The sequence below is a fragment of the Mesoplodon densirostris genome, chromosome 19 (assembly GCF_025265405.1).
Source record: "Mesoplodon densirostris isolate mMesDen1 chromosome 19, mMesDen1 primary haplotype, whole genome shotgun sequence".
NCBI classification, from domain to species: domain Eukaryota; kingdom Metazoa; phylum Chordata; class Mammalia; order Artiodactyla; family Ziphiidae; genus Mesoplodon; species Mesoplodon densirostris.
Window position 1 is genome coordinate 32,608,460 of NC_082679.1, and position 20,108 is coordinate 32,628,567.

General features: G+C 39.0%; 1 protein-coding gene across 4 annotated transcripts in view; it reads left to right on the plus strand.

Moving 5' to 3' along the window:
* The first annotated feature begins 3,908 nt into the window (after nt 1-3,908).
* The window catches only part of CYLD (CYLD lysine 63 deubiquitinase), a 57,789-nt gene continuing 41,589 nt past the window's right edge, over nt 3,909-20,108 (plus strand). Inside the window, exons 1-5 of one of the 4 annotated variants that reach the window (XM_060083793.1) lie at nt 3,909-3,966; nt 4,596-4,676; nt 10,332-10,983; nt 12,133-12,435; nt 14,577-14,682. In XM_060083793.1, the coding sequence (XP_059939776.1) occupies nt 10,480-10,983; nt 12,133-12,435; nt 14,577-14,682 (913 nt within the window). In that variant the 5' untranslated portion in view covers nt 3,909-3,966; nt 4,596-4,676; nt 10,332-10,479. Of the gene's footprint in view, nt 4,059-4,595; nt 4,677-10,331; nt 10,984-12,132; nt 12,436-14,576; nt 14,683-20,108 lie in introns of all 4 variants that reach the window. The other 3 variants (XM_060083795.1, XM_060083791.1, XM_060083794.1) reach the window with 3 other exon arrangements.

A 20,108-nucleotide genomic window follows, 5' to 3' on the forward strand; every position in this document is an offset into this window, starting at 1 on the left:
CCCTGAACAATCTACCTAAAATAGCAGTCCCCAGCCACCTCCTCGCCCCTTCCCTGCTTAGTCCTCTCTTCTCAGCATGACCACCTGATGAACCCTTGTTTCTTCCTTCCCCTAGAATGTCAACTCCATGAGAACATGGGCTATGCTCACGGCAGCATCCTCAGAATCTAGAACGGTGCCTGGCACATAGTAGGTGCCCAAATACTTGTTGAATGGAGAATCCACCCACTTAAAAGGGGCAGAAATAGAAGTTTCCGCCCCTGGGGTCGATTCTGATAATGAGTCACTAATGTCTCCTTCCTTAGGGAGGAAGGCTTCCTGGGACATGGGATCCTTCCTGACGTATCTACTGCTCAGAATGAGATTCTAGATGGAGCACAAAGATCCCAATGGAGAGCATGAAACCCTTTTTCTCTGTGTGTGTGTGTTTTCTAAATCATTTGTCATTGATAAGAGCAAATAGCTCAAACAGGAGAACATGGATTTATAGTTCAGCTGGATTCGTTTAAAGATGATTAAAGGAATCTCTTTTAGCTGATTAAAAAGAGCTTTTAGGTGACCCGAGTACAAGCCCTCAGACAGAATGTTCAGTTGTGTTTAGGGTGTGCCCTCGCTAAGAGAGAAGCACATCCCCGAGCTGGAGGGCTCTCGACTCAGCCATTGACTGAAACACCACACTGGTCTATCATGGAGAAAGCAGTGGTATGGTGTCCTTGTCTGTGGGGACGCCTGGTCCATTTAGCCTCGTGGTTTAGAGTTCATGAATGCACACGTTGCTAGGACCGGACCCATGGGAGGATGGATGAAAAACCGGCAGTTGCCATTTACTGAGATGGGGGAGTGGAAGTGTGAAATATCAGGAGTTCACCTTGGGTTGTGCAACAGGATATAAAATTCACACTGAAGTTGGCAAGGCTGGAAGTAGGGGTAGCCTGTGGCAGCGATTTGGGAAGCACAGGGCAGGATCTCATGAATAAGCATGACTAGTGCTGCTGCGAAGGTTTTGCTGAGACCTGACTGGGTGTTACTCCAAGTCATAGGCCTCTACCAGGCAACCAGGAGGGTCCCAGCTCCTGGGGGAGAGAGCTCCATTCAGTTCACTGGCTTTTTGTTGGGGTCCTGCTATGTGCCATAAGAGAAGTATGCAAGGTAGTGTAGAATTACAGTTACTACCCTGCTTAACCCCCTTCAGAGGGCTCCGACTGCTCTTGGGATATAGACCCCCCCCCTTGGTCCTGTCCGTCGGACAGGCCCTTCTGCGCCCACACTTTCTGTGCCCTGCCCCTTCCAGTTCCTCCAATATGTCATGTAACATGTTCCCTTTGCCTGGGGTGCTGCCCTCACCCCGGCTGCCAGTCAACTTTCCTACCTCATCTTAAAGATGACTTCCTCAAATAGGCCTTCCCTGGGTACCCAGCCACCTTTGATGTGTGCTCAGAGCAGTTCTCCTTCTGGGGCTCCCTCTAACCTCCCCAGTTAAGTGATGGTGTAATTATTTGTTTAAGGTCTGCCTTCCTTGCCAAAGGACGAGGGTGGCATCTCTCTCAATCGCTGCCGTGTTTCTTGCTGCTCGCGAAGTAACAGAACCACCAGTCATGTGAAGCCAGGGCCAGGCTGAGTGGAAGAGGCTGCCGGGTGGTGGGTAGACAGAGGGGATCAGTGAGGCCTGGAACCATCAGCAAAGACCCCGGGAAGTGGGAGGACTCTGGCTGAGCCTTAAGTGAAGGAGGATTTGGAAGGCAGAGAGGATGGGCATTTCAGTTGGAGAATCCATTTAAACGAGGTAGAAAGAGCCCTGGCTTGCAATTAGGAGAATCAGGGTCCCAGCTCATCTCCTGGGTGACTGTTGACAAGCTGTTTTCCCTCTCTGGACCTTAATCTCCCACCTGTAAAATGAAAGGCTAGCTTACTAAGGACTGCAAATAATAGCACCATGACACCGTTTCCCATTTCATCCCCTGGCAGGCATCTCTCTTCCCCGTGAGCCTGAATACAGCTTTAGAATTGTTTTCGACACAATGTTCTAGGCGGTCATTACCAACTGATAGGAGACGGTAATTGAGATAAGCCCTGTTTATCCCATCTGGCTCGGAAGAATATCTGTTGGATGAATTTGGGCCCTGACACTGTCTGATTCAGGGAACCTGTGACAGGAGGGCTGACCACTGCTGGTAGGGAAGAAAGCCCTCCTGAAGCCTAGGGCTCAGCGGCACCAAATGCCATCATCAGAAAGGACACGAGGATGTTCTGTGCCAGGGGTGGCAAATTCAAATGCCTTCAGGAGCCGGCAGATAATGTAAATGAGAGAAGTGTTCCAGCAGGATAAAATAGGGAATGGTGAGGAGTGTGGCAAACTGGAGAAAGGGAGTGGGCTTGCCCTGTCTAAAAGGATTCAAAATCTTTCTCCCTCACCCCACTTCCTCCTCCTCACTGTATGGGTCAAGCAAAAACAGTCCTCAGGCTGAATTTTTCTTCCCGACCGCCAGACTGTGACTTCGGAGTCCTATTGACTTTTTTTGGAGAATCTAGATCTAGAAGGGAAGTGTTGCCTAAGGCCACACTTAGAGTTAGGCCTGTTGAGTCTCATTTGATTGCTTTCTCCTGCATTGTGATCATGAAGATGGCTAAGGATGGACTAAGGAGGGACAAGAATGGATTGAGGTTTTTCAAAAGATGTCCATTTCCTTCTGGGCTCTTATGGCAAAGGAGATGGGTGGCCTGTTTACCAGTAATGTTAATAATCACTCCTGTGACTTATTTTATGGACTCACTGGTTTAAATTCTCCAGATTTTCAGAAATGTCACTTTCCACTGAGGAAATTTTCCCTCTCATGGTTAAACACGCGCACACACACACACACACACATATACACACACACACACCACGTCTTCTTTCCTCAGTATTAATCACCTTCTCCTATAATTGGTACTTAAAATGTCAAAGGAGAAGGAATTAATTAACAGGAGTATCCGGTGCAGCAAGGCATGCTGCAAGGCTCTGGGACTGATTATAAAAAGCACTTCCTTAAATATTGTGAGCACTTTTGGGAATCAGAAATCTCCCTTCTAATTGAAAGATCCTTAACTACACCCCAAGTCCTGGCTGGTGGCCAGGGGTGCAGAGCTGTGGGAGGCCTTGTGTGGAAATCCCTTCTCCATCACCCTAGGGAGACGTCCCTCCAAACTGGGATAGGTGGCAACGGAGGTTCAGAAACAGCAGGGGTCCCACACAGAATCTGAGGAAGAGGAAGAGACTTAACTTTACTGAGCTCTTGCTGTGTGTCAGGACTTTACATACGATTTTTCACAACAGTCCTGTAACACAGGCGATCTGATTGTCTCCATTTTACAGATGGGGAAATTGAGGCTCAGAGCAATTGAGTTCCCCATGTCACGCGGTTACTAATTGAAAGCGCAAAGGATTCAAACTTAAGTCTTATTCTAAAGCTTTGCTTTTTCGTGGAATCCTAGAATCCTATTCCTAGCTTGCGTCTGGGATTCTCCCCACCCCAGCTCCGAACTCTCAGTCTACGGGAGTTTTGACAGCTAAGCCAAAAGCCAAGACCCGGGTGGAGCCGGGAGAAGCACAGCGCCCCGCCCAGGCTCTGGTGTTAGCCAATGGGGCCGTGGCACCCGCAATATTTCATCCAATCAGCCAGAGCCCCCGCCCCCCATATCTCCAGTTCTCCTCCCCTCCCCTCCGCTTTCCCTTTGGCTCGACCGAGCTTGACGGAACGGAAAGTCCCTTCAGTCCGCTCCGAGCCGGCAGCCATTGGAGGAAGGTCTGTCACAGGAAGGCCCAATCAGAGCGTGCTTAGGAACGCAGCTCGGGCTGCGATTGGTTAGCGTCGGGGTTGCCCCCGCCTACCCCTCTCCCTCCCTCTGTCCTTGGGCGGTTCGGAGGCGGGGCAGGTGGGGGCGGGCCCAGGTAGCAGGTTCGGCTGCACTGGTGCTCGCGCGTTGGAGGTAAATACTAGGGCGGCGGTTGTGGGGCCCCGGTGCCGGCCCGGTAGGCGGGCTAGCGAGACTGGGGAAGGGGCGACGCCCCACCGCCCGAGGTGAGTGAATGAGCTGGCGGCCGAGCGGGCGAGCGACTGGCGGCCCGATCCCTCGGGCGCCCCTCCCCGGCCTTTGGGCTCCTCAAGCTACCGCGGCGGCCGTCGGGCCTCGGCGCCTGCCCGTTACTTGCCCCGGCCCTTAGCCGGCCGGGCCCGCGGGGTGCTGAGCCCGTGACGTCAGCCTGGACTTACCCACTCCCCGGGGCTTCCCCACCGACCCCCCCGACCCCCCGGCCTTCCTGAGAGGGCTCCCAAGTCGTGGGAGCGTGGTCACCACCGCCAGGACCCCGGGAGAAGAGAGGACTTGGGGGTGGGAGCAGCGCAGGAAACCGTCTGTCCCTTGGGCCCCCCATTTGCAGATGGCGAAACTGAGGCACGGGCCGCTGGCTGGCTCCCGACAGCCCGGGTTGGCATCGAGAGCCCCGGGTTGTAATGTCTCACATCGGTGCCTTGGGTTTTGGAGTGTTTGTGGCTCCCGTCCAGGAAGAGCAGTCGGGGTTCTGGCCTCGTTAATGGCGTGTTGTGTTTTTCTTTCAGTTTCTCCCTTTCCAGGGTGAGGACGGTTTTACACAACAACCCGGAGTTCTTTAGTTGAAAGGTGCGCTCTGTTGAAGCAAGGTATTCATTCTTTTCTTTCTTTTTTTTCTTTATTGACATATTAACGATCTCTGGGGAAATCGTGAAGTCTTGACGGAAGATGGTGTTCCTGAGTTTGGTTTTCAGCCGGCTCAAGTGCCCAGTTATTCATTTACTTGGCATCTTTTCTATTCCGCCCTATGGCATTTGCATGTTTTAGGATGGTTGTCACCTTCCAGCCACCAAGCTTTTCAGTCCCCATCATGCCTGCCCTCTTCCTCTCCTCAGGCTCCCTAGAAAGTTGTATGCTTAGCTTAGCTTAGCTAAGGAGCATTCCCTGCTTGGCTTTTGATTTCGGGCTAATAGGGATCTTAATAGGATTGTTCCTTTTGCAGTCATTGGCTCCAGGAGAAAAATCCAGGCCTTGAGAGAGGGTGTTCATTCAAGCGTTGGTTTTCTGCGCACCCCCTCACTCCCCAAGTAGATTGAATGGTCTAAGAATTTAGCTTGCTAATTCCCTACTGAGTAGTGGGTGGATTTGAACTAGCACAATATTAGGTGAAAATGATTTGCTGGAAATTCTTGTTGAAGTTCACTTACTGTGAATGTTGATAACACCTAGAACATTCTCTGATGTCCTGCTACAAAATTTTACAGTACTCTTTCGAAGAAGCCTTCCTTTGGAGGGTAACTTTAGTGAAGAGCTGATAAGACCAGGGCACTTGTAATATAAAACAACAGACATGCAGCAGGAATGATTTCTTGTGATCTGGCATGCCTAAACTGTGATTTTGTTCAAGGAAGTCTTTAACACAGAAGAAAGGAGTAAATTATCCTATTCATCAAACTTTTAGTATTTTGTTCCTGATTTTCACACTGTGATCTCAAATTTGTCAAGGTATTTTCATTGGTTGCGCAGAATTTATAATTTCTGCGCAATTTCTATAATTTCTCACACCAGACATGGTGTGAGGATCTAGGAACCCAGTTTCAAATGAACCTCAAAACAACTTTTCGTAACTGTGAAATATTCCTTATCTGTTTCCTCTTATGTGTGTAACAATGAAGTGGTATAAAGACTGACCATTCCTTCATTGAGCCAGAGAATTAAAATTAGCATTTATTTAGGGAATTAGGTAAAAACCATTATATACTCTCAACTCCTGAGTCTTTTCTCTTTTTCTTCTTTTAACCTAAAAGAAGCTTTTAATCACTTAAACGATTAGGATGAGGAAGTGGAAGTTTGGCTTTCATTGTTATCACCTGAGTTAACCAAGTCATTCATTCATTTCTTACGTACTGATTGTCTAACATACTGTCAGGCTCTTGTTTGGGCAGTGGAAATATAAAGATGAAGGACTTAGGGAGTTCACAGTTTGATAATGCAGTGGCCAGGTTTAACTCCAGTGAGACAGGAGTGTTTCAGGTTCTTCGGAGAACGTGAATATGCGGATGTGGGAGCCAGACTTTCTTCTAAACCTCATAAAACCCACTTGTTTAGGGACTGAATATGTGTGTATTTGGGTCACAAATTAATCTGTGAGGAAAGCGGACTCTTCTCTGGTTTGGTCTCTTTTCTGGAATCTCTGCTGTTTGGGAATATACAACCTTGTTCTTTTAATGGGAAATATTCTTTCTTAAAATGGTAATTATTCTAGCCATCTAGAAGCATTTGGAAAAAGTCCTGTGTATCTTCTTTTTTTGGGGTATGCACACTGACCTCCCTACCTGTTTGCCATTTATAATTCTGGGCAATTTTTTAGTGTTGTAATGTTTATTCTGATCTACATAGCCCCCTGTGGTTTTTAGAACAAGTCACGATATCTCAGGAGATGCAAAACGTTACTGAATTGCATCTGTTTTTGTTTTCTTTAGTGAAGTTCTTTGAACAATAACCTGATAACTTGAGAATCAAAATGACATTGTTTCTTCTAGATAAGTTAACCATTGTCACTTTTATGTAGCTAATGCTGTTCTTCTGTACTATATATTATCTTTGAGAACTAATTTGGACCTTTAATATTTTCATATGAAACTTAATTCTCAATCATCTTCTTTTCATTGCATTTGATAGGAAACTGATATTTGTGCCTTCCCACCCTCATCTTGGTTTAATGACTTTACTGTAATACAATTAAATTCTCCTTTACTCAGAATCCAGACCATCAACAAGCTTAGATAACCAGCTATATTTTCAAATCTATCTGACCCTGAATCTCATCCGAAATGTTGTCAAAAGAAAGTCCTGTTCAGTATGGTTTTAGGGTTAAAAATATTATTGTATTCCAACTCTTTGATAATCTTCATTCAGTACTTATAGTATTTATCAGGATATTCATAATTACTCAGTTTTTCGGCCTGAAATAAGTACGATGGTATTTTAGATGAATCGTTTGTGACACATTTACACTCAAAGTGAAGTACAGTATATTGTTAGAGGCAATTTTTAAACAATTAGACCTGGAAAGTAATAAAAGAACACAAATGATGGCAGCCACCAATCTTAAGTCTTCTGTATTTTTCAGTGTCTAACACTGTGCTGAGTCAATAAAAATACTAAACTAACAAACCTTGATTGATAAAGAACTCACTGACAATGTGATTTACATCTTTCCCATGTGGTCTTGAGTCAGTTTTTACTGCTTGGGGTTCTTTAAGACTTAATTTTAGTGTTGTGCATATCCCAGTGAAAGAAGAATGTGGGCATCCTATTCATTTCTACAGGGAGGAAAGTCTGTATTAGCATATTCTGCTGTAATGCCAGTACGTTGAGATATTAATGATCATTAAACTTGTCTTATATACCTCTAATAGAGCCATAAAGTTCCCTGTTCAACTTTCTCTATCAGTTGCAATGGGGAGAATCAAATTTTAATATGATAATTCCAAACCTATTCTTTCTTCATGTGTTCTTTTTCAAAGAGGAAAAACCACATCCTTTTTACTTTTTGGATAATGCTTTTTAAATATTTTATAACTTTTGCTGTGGCTGTTCTAGTTGTCTAACATGACCCATCCTGTTAATGAGTTAAGCTCACTCTGACTTGTGCTAATGCAAGTCAGAAAAAAGTCACTACTCCTTGTGTAGTTAACTTTAAAACACAGTTCTTATTAACTATTATTAAATCACCCTCAACCTTTTTATAAACCAAAGTAGTTATATTTTACTGTGGACTGTCTCTTAAATGATTTGCAAAAAACCAGTCTGGTAATCAAATTCATTTAAAATAGGGTGTCCTAATGCCTTCCATACAGTGATTTAGTTTTGTCTTGGTAATATTCCATTAGCACTGGTGGTTTTTATTTTAAATCATGACATGGATTGTTAAGCTAGAGCATCAATAGAGCAGAAGTTGTTGGCATATACTAATTATTAAGATTCAAGGAATTTCTTAATTTTAATATTTGAAGATATAATTTGTAGGAACTTAAAAGATTTCTTTTCAAAATAGAATTGTCATACTTTAAAAACAATTTTTGGCCCAAAATATTTAAATATATTCTAAAGAGAACAAAACAACTTCACTTTTTTAGGAGTTGCTTTTTGACCGTCTCATCCTTCCGGGAGCAACTGAAATAATGTCTATGCAATAAAGCCTATGCCCTTTACTCCTAAAAGACCCGTTCAGAATTTATGCATTCCTCTTTTTGTTATTGTTTTGTTTGTTTTTTAAAAACACACAACCATATTTCATCACCTGGTTAGAAGCAATAAGTTGGAAAGCAGCAAGGCTGTAAAAGAAGTCAAATGCATGTTGCAGGAAACCACAGAAAATGGCTGATGGCAGGGTAAAACCATAGACTGTAAATCTACAGAAGGCAGATGAAGAACTCAGAAAGCATGATGTAAAGCCTCATAACAAAGTAACGAACACCCTTGCATATTGAGGGTCACACATAATAATTTATATTCATGTTGATAATTCAGTGATCAAGATAAAAATGAGGCTATTGTTGAAAAATGTTGACATTTAAAAAGAATTTCAGTCAGCAATAACAAATACTTCATTTGAGGACTTTTAAGGAATAGAGCCAAATTACGGTTTGGGTCGCCTTCCTAAGGGGTTTTGTTTATATGGGGTTTCCACAGGTGTCTTATATAAGTAGCAAACATAAATTGATCCTATTCCTTCTGAAGAGACAGTGCCCTCAAGTGGAATTAAGACAAACACATTATAAAAAGAAAAGAAAAGAAAAAAAAAAGAGAGAGAACCACTTTATGCTGCTTGCCCTCACTAAATATTGTGCATATATTTGTTGTGCATATATTTCGATAATGTTGGCTTGAGGAGGTGCCAAGCCCTTTACCCTGTCTTGGGTAATCTTCATGTCTCATTCTGGCTTGTAGAGGGACAGACTTTTAAAAACTTTACCATTGTAGAGAACCTCACTATCTACCAGTGTGTTCTAAAAGAAATATTATTCTGTGTGTAGATTTGCCAGATTACACATTTAATCATTAAGTTAAATGGTTAAACTTAAAATTTGGCTCTTAAGTTTTAGGAGTATTTATTTTTTAATTCCAAGAATAAAATAGATAAATATGATAGTGCTATCATCTGCTGCTATTACCCAGAATAATGGAAATGGATATGGCTACCTCAGAGAAGGATGGAATAAATACCGTATTCAGAAACCAAATAGCCACATGCATGTGACAGAGAATACCTAAGAACTATTGTTTTCAGTAAGATAATTAATTAACATAATGAATTAAAGTCTTTACTTGAATTGATGAAATTGTGTAGTTTTAAACCAGTGATTCAAGTAGGGTTGAGAAGGCTATTTTAATTGCAAAAGATTAGTATTCTTGTAAAAATTTTTACTGAAAAATTGAAACTGAAAAAGAAATAATCTTTCATGTATTCCTTTCTAGTATACATGGTTAAACTTGTGGTATAAAAACATTTTATATTTGATGCTGTTACGTGCAAATGTAACTGCAGTTACATTTCTTCCTTATGTAGTACAAGTTTTGATGGCTATAAAATTGATTTTTAAGATATCTTTAATATTAAGCAGATTTATAATATCTGATATATATGACTGAGAGGAATTAAATGATAGCTATGATTAATACTATTAACATTTGCCTAAGGACAAAATGTACAAGATTAAGGAAATGAAACTGAGTTAGATAAAATGTTCCATTATCAAACTATGGTACACAGATAAATGAATTGTGGTTGAAGTTTCAGAATGTGATTTTATGGTATTTTTATTGATAAAAATGTTCAATATCATAATTGTGATGGGTAACTTTTTACTTAAACTACCTGTACAGATATATATATAAATAGCCTTTTTGATTTGTGTGTGTTGCCCAAATATAGCAGCTTATCCATTTAAGTTAGGCAGGATCTATTAAGACTTCTACTTTTGAAAGTTTGAAAATGTCAGAATATGTATATAAGGTTATCTTTTACTAGAATTTGAATTCACAAATTTCAGTGCCTTGGAAACAAACATTATTGTATTGTCTTTGGAGATAATTTACAATTGAATCTCCTTAATTAAATAAGCGAGATTACAGTAGAAACAAGTAATATAGTATATCTTTTAACCTTTTAAGATATTTTTGGAAGTATGTCATTAGTGTGTGTTTTTACTAGTCCAATGAAGAATTTAAAAAGTCTTTGACCGTAATTTTAGCTCACGTAGAGTGAAGTGTAAAGTTTCTTTTTGCTTGTCCTCCAGGCGTTTTGATTTGCTGTCTTTTTACAGCATGGACACCAACTTGCTAAAAACATGCTTTGGGACTGCCAGTGAATTTATCTTTTGTGGTTTTACTACACACTTAGTAGTTCCCTTTTTTTTGAGTTAATGTTTTGGAGTTAATATCACAATGAGTTCGGGCTTATGGAGCCAAGAAAAAGTTACTTCACCCTACTGGGAAGAGCGGATTTTTTATTTGCTTCTTCAAGAATGCAGTGTTACAGACAAACAAACACAAAAACTCCTTAAAGTACCAAAGGGGAGTATAGGACAGTATATCCAAGACCGTTCTGTGGGGCATTCAAGGATTCCTTCTACAAAAGGCAAGAAAAATCAGATTGGATTAAAAATTTTAGAGCAACCACATGCAGTTCTGTTTGTTGATGAAAAGGATGTTGTAGAAATAAATGAAAAATTCACAGAGTTACTTTTGGCCATTACCAATTGTGAAGAGAGGTTCAGCCTGTTTAAAAACAGAAACAGACTAAGTAAAGGCCTCCAAATAGATGTGGGCTGCCCTGTGAAAGTCCAGCTGAGATCTGGGGAAGAAAAATTTCCTGGAGTTGTACGCTTCAGAGGACCCTTATTAGCAGAGAGGACAGTATCGGGAATATTCTTTGGAGTAGAATTACTGGTAAGTTTGATAAGCCATTTTAGTGGGCTGTGTGTATGTGTCTGTGTCTGTGTGTGCACATGTTTTTTCCCCTTTTAAATACAAAATAAGTTTTCCCAGAAATCTTCTGTAATTTTTAATATTCATAATCCTTAGGATTTACTTTCTAATGGTAAACTGAGATGATGCAAAGATGCTGCATTGAAAACTTTTAAAAACTACCTACTGTAGTAGGAAATGCAAGTAGATGATGTAATTATTGAAGACTTTCATATCTTAGAAATTTTAACATTGAATGTTAAAAATGAACTCTGTCAATTGTAAATGAATTCATTACTTAAAAGTGTTAATTATCCTGTGGTATTATCATCAGTAGGTTTCTCAGTTTTCCTTAAAGTGTACTATTAAGTAGTGAATTTTGGTTATATAAAGTTGCAGCAGTTTCTACTTGCTTATAGTTGTCCCTGATAATATACGTGAAAATCATCTTGGAATTTGTTTCTACTGAAAAGAGAACCAAGAACTCTGTGATAACGTTTCCAAAATTAATATTAATTCTCAAGAACTTAAATGTCAGTTATATTTTGACATTCTTGCAAGTAGAATTTCATGCCTTGTTTGCTTTTTGATTTAATTTTTAAAAGCAGCAATTGTAAAACAATTGGAGATTTGAATCCTAGCTATGCCATTTGCTAGCTGGGTTACCAGGCTATTTAAGCAAGCCACTTCTCTAAATCTGCTTCCTCATCTGTAAAATAGTAATATTATACACAACTTGCCGTGTTTTTGTGATATATTGATTCAGGATTTAGCACAGTGGCTGGCACACAGTAAGCGCTCAATAAATGGAGCTAGCATTACTGTCATATTAAAGTTTTCTTTTTATGACAAAATTTTTGTTAAAGTCACAATGTAGAATCTAGCCCAAGCTCTCTCACAGTAATGATTTGAAATTATCAAGTAATTTTATTTCAGCATCAGATACAGTTTCTTCCTTATTTTTTAAACACCCTAAATTCAGTACCAGCTTCTAATAATTATATTTCTTATATGTGTCATTTAGAATTTGTTCAGTGATTTCTCTGAAGTCCCCAGAGTGGATCTTTTTCCTTAGGGATCATCTTTCTCTATCAGTCAATCATTTTTTTTTTTCTCTCATTTAAAAACTAGGAAGAAGGTCGTGGCCAAGGTTTCACTGATGGGATATATCAAGGGAAACAGCTTTTTCAGTGTGATGAAGATTGTGGAGTATTTGTTGCATTGGACAAGCTAGAACTCATAGAAGATGATGACACTGGATTGGAAAGTGATTATGCAGGTCCAGTGGACACAATGCAAGTTGAACTTCCCCCTCTGGAAATAAACTCCAGAGTTTCTTTGAAGCTTGGAGAAACTCTAGAATCTGGAACAGTTATATTCTGTGATGTTTTGCCAGGCAAAGAAAGCTTAGGATATTTTGTAGGTGTGGACATGGTAAGAAACTTTTGAATTATGTTATCTTTATGAATATATCTATTAGCTTTATGACCAATTTAGGTACAAATTAAACACTTTGAATATCTAAAATGGACTAATTTGTAGTAATTTAAAGAACACTTTATAATTTGTCTTTGGTAGAGGAACATTGATAGGGGACAGGTGTCTAGCTGTAGATTTACACTTACTCGTTTTTCCAGTTTGAATAAACTGGAATAATGTTTTCAGTCTTTAAATTTGCTCTATAAATAGCTGACCAATAAACAGAAAAAAGCCCCACTGAAATATATTTCATGATGTCTTATTTTTCTTTATTTTGAAAAGGGTTTTTTTTTTCTATAAGCTGTGTTTCTCTTTTTGTAATATTTTGCTGAATTTAATTGGCTGATCTGATTTTAATGAGTAGTGTGTAAAAGTCATTCTTGGAAAATATCAATACCTGAAGAGAGGAAAGGCACATTGCTTTAGAGGAAAAGACAATTAGAATGTCTTCTTAGGATATAATTCACTCAAAAGAGTTTTGTTTTTTTACTGTGGTAAAATATATGTGACATAAAATTTACCAATTTAACCACCTTAAAGTGACATTGAGTACATTCACATTTTTGTGCACCCATCACCCCTATTCATCTCCAGCCCAAACTGAAACTCTGTACCTATTAAACAATAACTCCCTATTACTCACTCCTTTCAGCCAGTATTCTACTGGTAACCAGAATTCTTTCTGTCTCTGTGAATTTGCTTATTCTAGGTGCTTCATTAAGTGGAATCATACAATATTTGTCCTTTTCGTTTGTGTCACTTATTTTTAATGTTACCTTACAATCATATTTGTTAATTATGGTTACATCCCAATATGGCAAATTGGACGATACCTGTGGGATTAAGAGAAGGAGAAGAAAAAGTCTTGAGAACATTTTTCTCATAGATTGAAAATACGGACAAGAATTTGTTAGGTATAATGAACGAAATTCGTACGGAATTATTAAATACTAGAAAGAGTTGGGAGAGGATGTGAGTAATAGACTTGTACTCATGGTGTTTTTCGTGATTATTTTTATCACTTCAGGTACACTTTTTAGTAGGATATGAATGTTCTAGCGTAAGTTTCTCTTACACTGTGCTTGGAAATTCTATTTGATACCCATTAGTTAGACAAATGTTACTATGTTGTTTAGACAAACACTTACTGAACATTTACCATGTGAGAAGTTAGAGCCAGTGTAAAACATGTGGGTCCCTCGGGATAGCTAGAAATAAAGCACATCTTTAAACCATTATTCTTTAAATATTCAGAACTTGTTTAGAGAAGAGGTTGTGGGCTGAGTGGAGGGAAGGTTGGAGAAAGAGGGCCACTGGTCATTAGGGTTAGTTTCCTCTTGCTTTAGGTCATTTGGGCCTTAAACTTGGCAAAAGCCATTTAGGCCTGTCGCTTCTTAGATGGCAGTCTAGGGAGCATCTTGTTTACTTGGGGCAGGCTGCCTAGTGATTGCACCGCCAGCTTCTCCCCCTGCCTCTGTCTGTCTTCCAGTTGGCTTGTGCAAGCATTCATTCCAAACCCCTCTAGTGCACTCCTTGAAAGGAAAGTTCTGGCAAATGCAATAGTGTTCATCTCCTATTTCTGATGACATTTTGCATGCTGTCCATATTGGTGCTCAGGGCTTAATCTAGCTCCATGAACAGCACTTGTACCGTGCTGTTCGTGGAGTACATTTTTATAATTAATATAAAAATCTCCATTTTGGAGGGAATTCTTGCATACCCATAAAATGACAAAAGAACAGTTAAAAAAATAGACTTTCTGTCTACAGAAAGGCACACAGGAATTCAAATCGAATATTTAAGTGCTCAGGGAATGTGAAGTGACTAGAGCAAGCTAGGGTTAATTAGGGGCAGATTTCTGGCTGAAACAGTGTATGATTAATACATCTACCTGTGTAGATGGGTTGTTATTATATAGATAAGTATTGTCCAGTGAAATATGACAAATGCTTTTGATCCCTTGCTCATCCATGGGTTTACTATGGCTTGATTGTTCTTGGATCTCATTTGTTGGAGGATCTTTTTATGGAAAATACTTTCATATTTATGTTTTGTTGAGGAGGGTTTTAAAGTTTATTCTATTATTTAATTTCTAGGATAACCCTATTGGCAACTGGGATGGAAGATTTGATGGAGTACAGCTTTGTAGTTTTGCAAGTGTTGAAAGTACAATTCTCTTGCATATCAAGGATATCATCCCAGGTATGTTTTCTTTGTGTTTTAAATATTATGAAGGCAAAGCTTCTAAGACATATTTAGTTATGAGGATGTAAATATAAGCTTCAAGATGCATTTTTGGAACTTGACTTTTATATTATGGAATTGTTATTACATAGAATATCCTTCCTTACCCCCAAATAAAAACAATATTTAAAGATTTGCATTTCTAAAAGTATGTGAGTGTGGGGTAGCATTTATTCATTATTGTTCACTTTTCCATTATGTGTCCCTTCTAAGTGGGTGAAAAAAAAACCCTTTCTGATAATTGCAAGGGTCAGAAAATGTAATAAACTGCTACTTGTTTGAGTGAGAGGCTGGTTTAAACTAGAAGCCTTTAAGCAGAAGTTGGTCATGTAATATAATCTAATATACTGTGGAGAGGATTCTTGCTGGATGCCCTACGATATCCCTTCCAGTTTTGAGAATGGCGTAATTGATCAGGCTTCATGACTCTGTAGTCAGAAACAGATCACTCAACTTTTACATCTTAAAAATAATCTTAAGCAACCTTTTATTTGACCCTAAACAAGTAGCACCTAGTGGCTGCTGTCAACTAATTGATAAATTCCTATTGATAGCAGCATCAACATCACCTTCTCCCTGTTCTTAGTGGAATTCCAATTATAAGCTAGTCTGTTGGTAGTCATGGAACTAACAGAGGCCATCAGAGGTGGTGATTCTTATTGAGCATCGAAAGGCTGCGTTCAGTAGCCACAAATGATGAATCTCTTAATTAGATTGGACATTAATTCTTCATTAGTTTCTACATTCTTGACAAACTTATAAGGTAGGTCTTAATTATCCCCATTTTGCTGATAAAAAACTGGGGCTTAGATAGAGATAAGACTGACTAGGATCAAGTAACATCCTAGTTGATTCTGGTAGAGCCAAAATTCAAATCCAGACTTGTCTGATTATAAAGCTCTGACCTTTTCAGTACCTCCTCACCCCAAATCCTGTGTGTATACTTAGGATGTGAAGCCCTGCACAGAAGAACATGATTCTCAGCCTCTCATGTATACTTGGGAATATTGTTTCCATGGAGATGTATTTTGTCTTTAATTCTTTAAAAACTGAATTTTACTATAGCAAGGATCACAACTGAACAAAATGTTGTTTTTGCTTCCAGTGTTATTTCATTACTGTTGATTTTGACACATAACACTTTTGAGTTTCCCAAAGCTCAAAAGGTCATTTCAGGTCCTCAGTTTCTCTTTTTGTAAAAACGAAGGGGCTAATACTAGGCGATCCTTGAGATTCCTTCTAGCCTGCCCTCTTTGTCCTACCTGTTTCCCTGTTGGCTTGGCAAGTAATAAATGCTTGTTTTGCTGAGTTAGGAAATGCTTTCTACGCTAGCTTTTAGCCTCACAGCAAGAGTACATTAATTTAGTTGGAGGTATGGGATTCAAATGATAGCTTTATTTTGATTTTGCTTTGTAAAACTCTGACATACTTTGTTTTCCTTGACTTCTTTAAAATCAGTTTTTAATTTCTTACACATTGGATTCTTAGCTATTTCTTTGCTTCCCTTTGGAAACAAATGGTTTACATTCAGTGGAAAGCATACATGTGCTTTATATTTTATCTAGTAATATTTAATTTACCTTTTCATGACTGCTTATGGAAAAACACAATTTGTGATCTTATAAATCAAAATACTTTCTAATGTTACAATAAATGCTTATTGTTTAAAAATCAGTTTTGTAAAGGGTTGTTCCTTCATCAAATATTATTAAAGCCTTACTTAGGCTTCTTTTAGGTGTTGAGGATATAGTAGGAAGCAAAACAGGTAAAAGGTCTTCCCACATGGAGGTTTTATTCTAGTGAGTGAAGACAGACAATAAATAAGACTTATGGTCAATTAGATGGTGATTGCATGCAGAATGACAAGGCAAGGTGGAAGGGGAGTGCTGTGGTGTGAGGGGTGGGATTCTTCTACTTTATATAGGGTAGTCCCAGTGAGCCTCTCTAATGTGGTGACATTGGAGCTCTTGACATGAAGGAGATCTGAGGGCTTGGCCAGCTTGAGGAATAGCAAGGGGTTCATTGTGGCTTGAACGAGGGAGAGTGATAGGAGAGGTAGTGGAGCTGGACCAGGCAGGGCCAAGTGGGCTGGTGTATGGATTCTTGGCTTTACTCTGAGGGAGATGGGGAGCTCAGGTGGGTTTTGAGTGAAGGACAACTTAACCCTAACTTACATTTTAAAATGATCGCTTTGGCTGCGTGTTAGAAGGCAAAAACAGGGAAATCAGGAGGAGGACTGTTGCAATTATCCATATGAGAGATAGAGGATGGTGGCTTGGATTGAGGTGGTATATTGGGGTGGTATATAATATATTGTTTAGTTTAGCCTGTTTTTAAACTTAGTATAAACAGAGTCACAGTGATTGTATTCTTTAATGCTTGCATCATTTACTTAAAGTGTATTTTGAGAGTCTTTCCTGTAGATGATGGTATTAGTAGTCTGTTCACCCTCACTGCTTCATAGTATATTTCATTGTGTGAATACCTCATGATTTAATGACCCATTCTAATGTTAATGGATGTTTGGGTTTTGCGTATTTGCGTATCCTCTTCAACACTTGGTACTGATTAACATTTTTGCCAATCTGATGCCTTTGGGAAATGGTATCTCAAGGTGGTTTTAATTTGTAGTTCCCTGATTACAAGTAGGGTTGAATAACTTTTCATATGTTTATGGAACATTTGTGTCTTCTATTAAATACCTGTTTGTGTCTTTGCTCAGTTTTCTGTTGATTTATTTATTGATTTATGAGTTCTCGATTTTAAACTTTTAATAAAATATTTTTTCAACATTTTATTATGAAATTTCAAACATATGGAAAAGTTGAAAGAATTTTATACTGAACATCCCTATTCCTATGACCTAGAGTCTACATTTAATATTTTTGTACTTGCTTTATCATCTCTTTATCCATCCCTCTATCCATGCACTGATCCACCTTTTTTTTAATGCATTTCAAAATAAGTTACAGACATCAGTACACTTCCTCCTAAATACTTCAGCGCGCATATCATTAACTAGAGAGAAGTACTTAGGTTTTTTTTTCCTTTTGAGATAAAAGACATACATGTAATGAAATATACATTGTATCATTTGAGTTTTGACCAATACAAATACCGTTGAGTTTAGTAACTATCAAGTTACTAAAATAATTTTTAATAAGAAATGCATTCACCTAGCTCAAATCAAAATAATGAAACAATATAGGAGGGTATCTTGTTTCCATTCTTATCCCCTCTGCTGCAGTTGCCCCCTCACTCCACTCCTTGCCTCCCACTAGTAACTATTTTTTTTCAGTTTCTTGTATATCTTTCCAGAGTTTCTTTACACAATATAAATACATAGTCTTTCTTCCCTTTTTAGGCATGAAGCATAGTATTTACACGGAACGTGCTTTATTCTCTTCACTCTATATCTTGGAGCTCTTTGTATATCTGAATAGAGAGGTTCTTCTCATTATTTACAGTGTTTATTTTTCCATTGTATTGTGGTTCCATAATTTATTGATACTTATTGATGGATATTTGGATTGTTTCTAATTTTTTACTATTACAAACAATGCTGCATAGCCTTGTACATATATATTTTCCACATGTGCTTATCTTATCTATAGGATAAATCCCCAGAAGTGGGATTGTTTGGTGAAAAGCTGCATTCATTTGTATTGTTCTAGATACTGCTAAACTGCTTTCAGTAGTGGATATAACAATTTATATTCCTACCAGCAGAGTGTGAGGGTGATTTATTTTTATTTTTTTATTGAAGTATAGTTGATTTACAGTGTTGTGTTTCTGGTGTACAGCAAGGTGATTCAGTTTTACATATATATATATATATATATATATATATATATATATATATATATATACACACACACACACACGTGTGTGTGTGTGTGTGTACACACAAATTCTTTTCCATTATGGTTTATTACAGGATACTGAATATAGTTTCCTGTGCTATACAGTAGGACCTTGTTGTTTATCTATTTTATATAGTAGTTTGTTTCTGCTAATCCCAAACTCCTAATTTACCCATTCCCCACCCCGTTTCCCCTTTGGTAATCGTAAGTTTGTTTTCTATGTCTGTGAGTCTGTTTCTGTTTTGCAAATAAATTCATTTGTATAATATTTTAGATTCCACAAATAAGTGATATCATATGATATTTGTCTTTGTCTGACTTACTTCACTTAGTATGATAATCTCTAGGTCCATCCGTGTTGCTGCAAATGGCATTATTTCATTCTTTTTTATGGCTGAGTAACATTCCATTGTATACATATACTGCATCTTCTTTATCCTTTCATCTGTCGCTGGACATTTAGGTTGCTTCCATGTCTTGGATATTGTAAATAGTGCTGCTGTGAATATTGGGGTGCATGTATCTTTTTGAATTAGAATTTTCTTCAGATATATGCTTAGGATTGGGATTGCTGGATCATATGGTAGCGCTATTTTTAGTTTTTTTAAAAAAATACTTATTTATTTATTTGGTTGCACCGGGTCTTAGTTGTGGGAGGCAGCATGAGGGCTCCTTAGTTGCAGCATGTGGGCTCCTTAGTTGTGGCATGCGAACTCTTAGTTGTGGCATGCATGTGGGATCTAGTTCCCTGACCAGGGATCGAACCCGGGCCCCCTGCATTGGGAGCGTGGAGACTTATCCACTGCACTGCCAGGGAAGTCCCTCTATTTTTAGTTTTTTAAGGAATCTCCACACTCTTTTCCATAGTGGCTGCAACAGTTTACATTCTCACCAACAGCATAGGAGGGTTTCATGAGGGGGATTTTTTATAGCCTTGTCATAGATTTTTTTTCCAATCTGATAGGTGAAAGATATATTTCAGTATAGTTTTAATTTGCATGTCTGTGATGAAGTGGTTGAGCATCCTTTTGTATGATTAAGAGAAATTTGTACTTCTCTTTCTGTGGACTGTTTATACATATTTATTGTTTATTTAAAAAAATTGGATTATCATTTTTTTTCTTACCAGTTTCTTCTTTATGTGTTAGGGTTGTAAATTCTTTTGTGATACGAGGTGCAAATGTTCCTGTCTCATTTGTCCCCAACCCTCATTTGTCATTAGTGTTTTTAATTGTTTGCTTATCTGATTGTCCTCATTTTTTTTTTTTTTTTTTTTTCTTTTTGCGGTATGTGGGCCTTTCACTGTTGTGGCCTCTCCCGTTGCGGAGCACAGGCTCCGGATGCGCAGGCCCAGCGGCCATGGCTCACGGGCCCAGCCGCTCCGCGGCATATGGGATCCTACCAGACCGGGGCACGAACCCGCATCCCCTGCATCGGCAGGCGGACTCTCAACCACTGCGCCACCAGGGAGGCCCGATTGTCCTCATTTTTAAACATTGTAATAAAATATATGTAATAAGA